General features: G+C 39.8%; 1 protein-coding gene across 11 annotated transcripts in view; it reads right to left on the bottom strand.

The window, feature by feature from the left end:
• Positions 1-7,272, bottom strand: part of ERCC6L2 (ERCC excision repair 6 like 2) — a 194,914-nt gene that overhangs the window by 144,378 nt on the left and 43,264 nt on the right. For all 11 annotated transcript variants that reach the window (XM_023735820.1, XM_023735821.1, XM_023735824.1 and 8 more), the window contains one exon: positions 5,201-5,394. In XM_023735820.1, the coding sequence (XP_023591588.1) occupies positions 5,201-5,394 (194 nt within the window). The remainder of the gene's footprint in view (positions 1-5,200; positions 5,395-7,272) is intronic.

Here is a 7,272-nt window from a genome sequence, read left to right as displayed (position 1 = left end):
GAACGTCCTGACAGGGAACACAACACAGAGTCCCTGATGAAGCAGTAGAATGACGGGATGCAGAACTCAAGTTCTAATAAGACCAGACTTAATGGTCTGAGACTAGAGGCGCCCCAGAAAGCATGGCCCCTGGACTCTCTATCACCCCAGAACTAAAACAATTTCCGAGGCCAACTCTTCAGACAGGGATTGGACTGGACTGTGGGACATAAAGTGATACTTGTGAAGAATGTGTCTCTTAGTCAAGTAGATACAAGAGACCAAAGGGGCAGCTTCTGTCCAGAGGTGAGATGGGAATGCAAAGAGTTAGGAGCTGGTTGAATGTACATGGGGAATCAGGGGCGGAGGGGAGGAATGTGCTGTTTCAGAATGGGGTGAGCAGTTGGGGTCACATAACAATGTACGTAAAAAAAAAGAAAAAATTCTATATGGGAGACTAACTTGAAATGTGAACTTCATTTAATTACAACAATTGAAAATAAAAAAAAAAAAAAAAAAAACACTGATGCTCATCAAAAGACTTCACCAAAAGAGTGAAAAGAGAACCTACAGACTGGGAAAAAATTTTTGGACAGTACAAGTCAGAGAAAGTCTCATCTCTAAAATCTACAAGAAAATCCAACACTCTACAACAAAAAGACAAATAATCCAATTAAATAATGAGCAAAGGAAATGAACAGACACTTCACCAAATAAGACATTTAAGAGCCCAACAGACACATGAGGAAACGCTCACGATCACTAGCCACTACAGAAATGCAAATTAAAACCATAATGAGATACCACCTCACCCTGGCATTACTGGTACAAATCAAAAAAACTGGAAATAACAAATGTTGGAGAGGCTGCAGGGAGATCAGAACTCGTGCTGCTGGTGGGAATGGAAAATGACATGGCGCTTCCTTAGAATGTTAAAAATAGAAATACCATACGATTCACCAATCCCACTCCTAGGAATATATCCTAGAGAAATAAGAGCCGTCACACAAATAGACATATGCGCACCCATGTCCACTGCAGCATTGTTCACAATACCAAAAAGATGAAAACAACCTAGATGTCCATCAACAGATGAATGGATAAACAAACTATGGTACATAGACACAAAGGAGTATTATGCAATGATAAAGAACAATGATGAATCTGTGAAGCATCTCATAACATAGATGAAACTGGAGGACATTATGCTGAGTGAAATAAGTCAATCACAAAAGAGCAAATATTATATGAGACCACTACTGTAAAAACTCATGAAAAAGTTTACACACAAAAAGTAACAATCTTTGTTGGTTACAAGGGATGGGGGGGAACTTAATAGACAATAGATAAGTGGTAACTTTGGTGAAGGGTAAGACAGTACACAATACTGGGGAAGCCAGCACAACTTGTATAAGGAAAGGTCATGGAAGCTCCATAGACACATCCAAACTCCCTGAAGGACTGAACTGCTGGGCAGAGGGCTGTGGGGACCATGGTCTCAGGGAACATCTAGCTCAACTGGCATAACACAGTTTATAAAGAAAATGTTCTACATTCTACCTTGGTGAGTAGTGTCTGGGGTCTTAAATGCCTGTGAGCAGGCATCTAAGATACTCCAATGGTTTCACACCTTCAGCAGCAAGGGAGAATGAAAAAAACAAGATATAAGGGAAAGATTAGTCCAAAGGAATAATGGACCACAGCTACCACGGCCTCCACCAGACTGAGTGCAGTACAACTAGATGGTGCCTGGCTACCACCACTGACTGCTCTGACCGGGATCACAACGGAGGGTCCCGGACAGAGCTGGAGAAAAATGCAGAACAAAATTCTAACTCACAAAAAAGATCAGACTTACCGGCCTGACAGAAACTGGAGAAACTCCCAGAGTATGGCCCCCAGAAATCCTTTTAGCTGAAGTCAGTCCCGAGGTTCACTGTTAAGCCAAAGATTGAACAGCCCCATATAACAAAATGAGACTAATTGAGCACAACAGTCCAGGGACAAGGACTAGAAGGTAAGAGGGGACAGGAAAGCTGGTAATAGGGAACCGAAGGTTGAGAAAGGACAGTGTTGACATGTCGTGGGGGCTGTTAACCATTGTCATAAAACAATATGTGTACTAACTGTTTAATGAGAAACTATTTGTTCTGTAAACCTTCATCTAAAGTACAATTAAAAAAAATGTCCTTTAAAAATGAAGGCAATATATGAGTTCCACTTCCAGTATTTCTACTTGCCTTCAGGTAACAACTATAAACTCTGGAGAAAATATAAAACACAATTGCCTGAAGGTTCTGCAGAGTGAGTAAAAGCAGACAGATGTTGAAGAGAAATCAAACTAGGAAGAAAGGACCAGCATAGGGTGACTTCCCTATTTTTTTGGCTTTAGCCTGAAGGTAAGGCCATAGTCGCAGTACTGTGAGGGGTGGCTAAAAGTCTGATAGAATATCTACTGTCTCCTTAGTCTGAAGAACCAGAAGACAAAGCTCAGGGCAGCCAGAACCACTGAAGACTGAGGAAGGAATCCCAGAAAGAAAAGCCAAAGAAGGAGAAGTCTCAAATTCTATGCTTAAAATCTACCCAGGTTTCTGTCTGACCTCTGAAACATGAATGCCCAAGGAAGAGTCAAATCAGCTTGCAACTAAGGTTAAAAGTCCTGAACTGAGATTTGAAAAGCCACGTAGATAAGGCAGAGTTTGCTGTTTAAGCCTAACCAAGTTATCTGCTAAAACAAAAACTTCATCACACTTTAGAAGAATATAACAAAACTCAGAGTCTCCAAAACATAACTTTCACAATGTACAGAATACAATCCCAATTACTCAACATATATAAAGAATAAGAAAATGTGAGCCATTCTCAAGAGAAAGACCAACCTTAAGATGACTCAAATGTTGAAATTATCAAAGATTTTAAAGCAGCTATTATAACTATGGAGCCCTGGTGGCACATTGGTTAAGAGCTACGGATGCTAACCAAAAGGTCAGCAGTTCAAATCCACCAGCGGATCCTTGGAAACACTACGCGGCAGTTCTACTCTGTTGTATAAGGTCACTATGAGTCAGAATTGACTCGATGGCAATGAATCTGGGTTATTATAACTACGCTTAATAAGGTAAAGGAACAGGTGCTCATAATGAATGAACGAAATTCTCATAATAAATGAAAAAACAAAAATCTCAGCAAACAACCAAATGGAAATTCTAGACCTGAAAACCACAATGTATAAATTTTTTAAAAACTTACTGGATGAGTTTAATAGCAGAATGGAGATGAAAAAAGAAAGAGTCAGTGAACTTGAAGATACATCAACAGAAATGATCCAATTTGATGTAAATCTGATCATTTTTATCATTTCAGTAACCTGCTGAAAACGCTTCAGTGACACTCCACTGCTATAGGGATAAAGATCAAAATCCTCGAAGTGGCTTTCAGCACCCTTATGATCAGTTCCCTTCCTTGTCTCCTGGCCACTCCACCTTTCATTCTAGGTTGCAGTCATACCAAGCTCCTTTCATTTATTCAAGCATGCTGTGATCATTCTTATCTGAACGCCTCTGCAAATAGTTTGTTCTCTCTGCAGTGATTACTCTTCTACCCCTGGATTACTGTCTTCGATGGTTAATGTTATATGCTAACTTGGCTAAGCTATGATTCTTAGTGGTTTGGCAGACACTATGTAATCACCTTTCATCTTGTGATCTGATGTGAGCAGCCAATTGGTTGAAATGGAGTTTCCTTGGGGGTATGGCTTGCCTCCAGTATATAAATGGATGTTCTGGCAAAGCTCACTCCTTTTTCTCGACCCTGCACTCTTCTTGTTGTCTGACCTCTGGTTCTTGGGACATATGCCTGCAGAAATCTCCGGCCCGCCACCAGACTTCAAGATTTGGGACTGACCAACCCCTGCAACCCTGTGAGCCAGCAGAGACTTCCAGCCTGCTGCCTGACCTGCAGATTTGGGGTCCATCAGCCCCTGCAACCACGTGAGCCAGCAAGGGTCTTCAGTCTATTGCCTGACCCGTGGATTTGGGACTTGCCAGCCCCCACAATTGTGTGAGCCATTTCCTCACAACTGCATGAGTCATTTCTTCACAATTGTGCAAGCCATTTCCTTAAATTTCTCTCTATATATATTTATATATGCTTCTCTGGTTTTGCTCCTCTAGAGAACCCAGACATTTTCCTACTATTCAACTCCTACTCATCCTACAAGGCTCATTCAGCTCACAGATCATCTCTGAGAAGCTTCTCTGAAAACTCTCCTCAGCCTACAGCAGGGTTAGGTTCCTCATATGCTCCCAAAGCACCCTGTATTCAAAATGAACTAATCTGACTTTATGATAAAAGAGTCTTGGTGGCGCAGTGGTTAAAGCACTTGGCTCCTGACCAAAAGGTTGGCGGTTTTAATCCACTAGCCACAGCGTGAGAGAAAGATGTGGCAGTCTGCTTCCATAAAGATTTCAGCCTTGGAAACCCTATGGGGCAGTTCTACTCTATCCCATACAGTCGCTATGAGTCAGATTGCTTGACAGTAACAATAACAGACTTTAAAACTGCTTGTTTACTCCTTTCAGATTCCCCACTAAAATATTAAGATGCAGGTGGGCATGAACCAACTCATTTCTCTTGGGTACTTATAGCCTAGAACCCAAACAAACAAACCCGTTGCTGTCAAGTCGATTCCGACTCATAGCGACCCTACAGGACAGAGCAGAACTTGCCCCATAGGGTTTCCAAGGAGTGCCTGGTGGATTCAAACTGCTGACCTTTTGGTTAGCAGCCGAACTGTTAACCATTGCGCCACCAGGGTTTTCTATCCTAGAACAGTGGCTATCAATTTATTTATTTTTTGCCAGTCTACATCACAACAGACTCCTATCAATAAAATCATTCATGAAAATCACGCTCTTAGACTAGAGGTACCAAATGCATAAAAGGTGACAGGACAAGCCTTACCATTCTTTAATAAGCCTTTTTTGGACAGGTATCTGTACTGAGTTTAAGAAACAGAATAAGGAACTGTGGAAAACCTGATGGAGGGTCTTCTCTCTCAGAGAATAAGTTGGTTATTACAGACGGCTTATTTCAATAATTTTGAACTCAAATTAAATCCTTTAAGAATATTAAAAGCTTTTTAAAAAATCAGAATATGAAGGGATAAATATAACTGATGTAAGCCAAATATTAATGCAGTCATACCCATTATTCCCATTACCTGTTAAATTCATCCAGATATAAACGCAGTGTTTCATAAGTTGTTAAAGCAATTTCACATTTCCTCTGCTTTACACGAATCAGTTCATTGTCTTTTTTGTTACCGTGTAAAATAATGACTCTGAAATATCCCCAGGTGTCCAATTCATCCCTCCAGTTGTAGAGGACAGAAAGAGGAGCAACTATTAAGAACATCTGAAAGAAAAAGAAAGAAATTGGTATGTTTTAAAAAAAAAAAAAATCCCAAAATGAAATCCAGGATATCACTTGTCCTCTTCTTTAATTCTGACACTGCAATTATTAAGAATAAATACAACTGAGCAAATGACATGTTTGAACATAAAGTGTTGTCAAAAAATACTTGGTTGCTTACTTAGCTTTTTATTAGGAGAAAATAGATACCAAGCCCTGGAGGAGCAGTGGTTAAGAATATGGCTACTAACCACAAAACTGGCAGTTCGAATCTACCAGCTGCTCCTTGGAAACCCTCTAGGGGCAGTTCTACTCTGTCCTATAGGGTTTCTATGAGTCGGAATCAACTCGACAGTAATGAGCTTTTTTCAACTTTGTTCAAACGAACAGTTATTTTTTTTCCCCAAAAAAGGCAGGTTGACAGCGAACAGTGAAGTAGCTCTACAGAGAAAAGAATATAGACCAGGATCCCAAATTTTAGTAACTTCAAGTGCCAAATGGGTAAGGTAAATATGTAGAACAGGCCAGGTGTTTTTCTTGAAATATATGGTCTTCGGAAGCCCACTTCCTTGTTGTTGTCCTCACCCATTCACTCTCCCTCCTTTCTTGGATACTCTTAGTGGAAGAACTGGAACATTCATTGGAAAATTGAAGTAATTAGCAGTAAACCTCTACAGCTGTTGGTACGATATCAATAACCTACCTATATCTATTCCCATATATTCTGCTCTCCCACCTGTTACCATGGACGAACTGCCCATGTTCTCATCTAGAGCCAACCCTGAATTTATATAGTGGCTCCTATCTCTCCTTGCCAACCTAAAGTCAACGCTGCAGAAAATGCCCTCAATCTCCTCTACATCACTAACTTTCTCTTTTTAGTGCACCACAGGCAAACATGTTATAATATTTCCCAGGGCTCAAAAACAAAATATAAAAAAACCTCTTTTTTGACCTACATCTCCCCATTATTCTACTCCCCTTTAGAGCAATGATTCTCAAGAGTTATCAATACTTATTCTCTCTACGCTTCTCCTGTTCTCTCTTGAACTCATGCAAGTTAAGACTTCTACCCTAACCCATCTAACCAAAACAGTCCTTGTCAGGATTACCAGCCTATCTGTTTAGTCTTCATACAAATGCTACAGGGTTCCAGTGACCTTCCCTGTACTAACCCCAAATCCTGCTGTCATTGTCCGTTTTAATTTTTTAATTATTTTATTTCTCTCTGTTACCACTACTCCTAAGTTGTTTTGTTTAACAGGAGTATCAGTAAGTTTCTTTTCTTAAAGTTGTACTTGTCCAAGTTGATAAAGATGAACCAATTAAACATACTGGAAAGTTTCAGTTTAATAAAAAAAAAAAAAGATAATACAGTTTAATAATAATAATACTGCTCTAAATCCTGCCCTCTATTCTGTGAAACATTTCAGTTAGGCCGTTTGTCAGCTGTAAGAAGTCAAATCAGTGACTATGTTTTGGAAAGAAAAAGAACAGTAGATTAATCTACTGAATGTGAGAGTCCTTTTCTCCCACCCATCATCAAGCATATATGACTACTTTCTCATCACATTTGATTCATCTCAAATAGTTTTATACTTTGCCCTGCAGTTTATCCTATGACCTCCATTCTTCTGCTATCTTCAAATATAAAATTAGGGCTCCAACTACTGAGTCCAATGGAAGTGTTTCCTATTAAATTTTTGTATATTACAAAATGAAAATGCTGGGTGCAAATTCTATCTGAACACTTTTGGCAGTTTTCCACTTGACAGGCCAATTATGAAAGAGAGCCAACGAATCTAAAGATGCCTAGTATCAGCCCTAGGATTCCAGAAGGGGTTTAAATATGAAGGTAGCAACACAATTCCTTACTGCTTT

This window comes from Trichechus manatus, unplaced genomic scaffold (assembly GCF_000243295.1).
Source record: "Trichechus manatus latirostris isolate Lorelei unplaced genomic scaffold, TriManLat1.0 scaffold00082, whole genome shotgun sequence".
In the NCBI taxonomy this organism is placed as follows: domain Eukaryota; kingdom Metazoa; phylum Chordata; class Mammalia; order Sirenia; family Trichechidae; genus Trichechus; species Trichechus manatus.
This window is presented reverse-complemented; position numbering and strand designations above follow the sequence as displayed.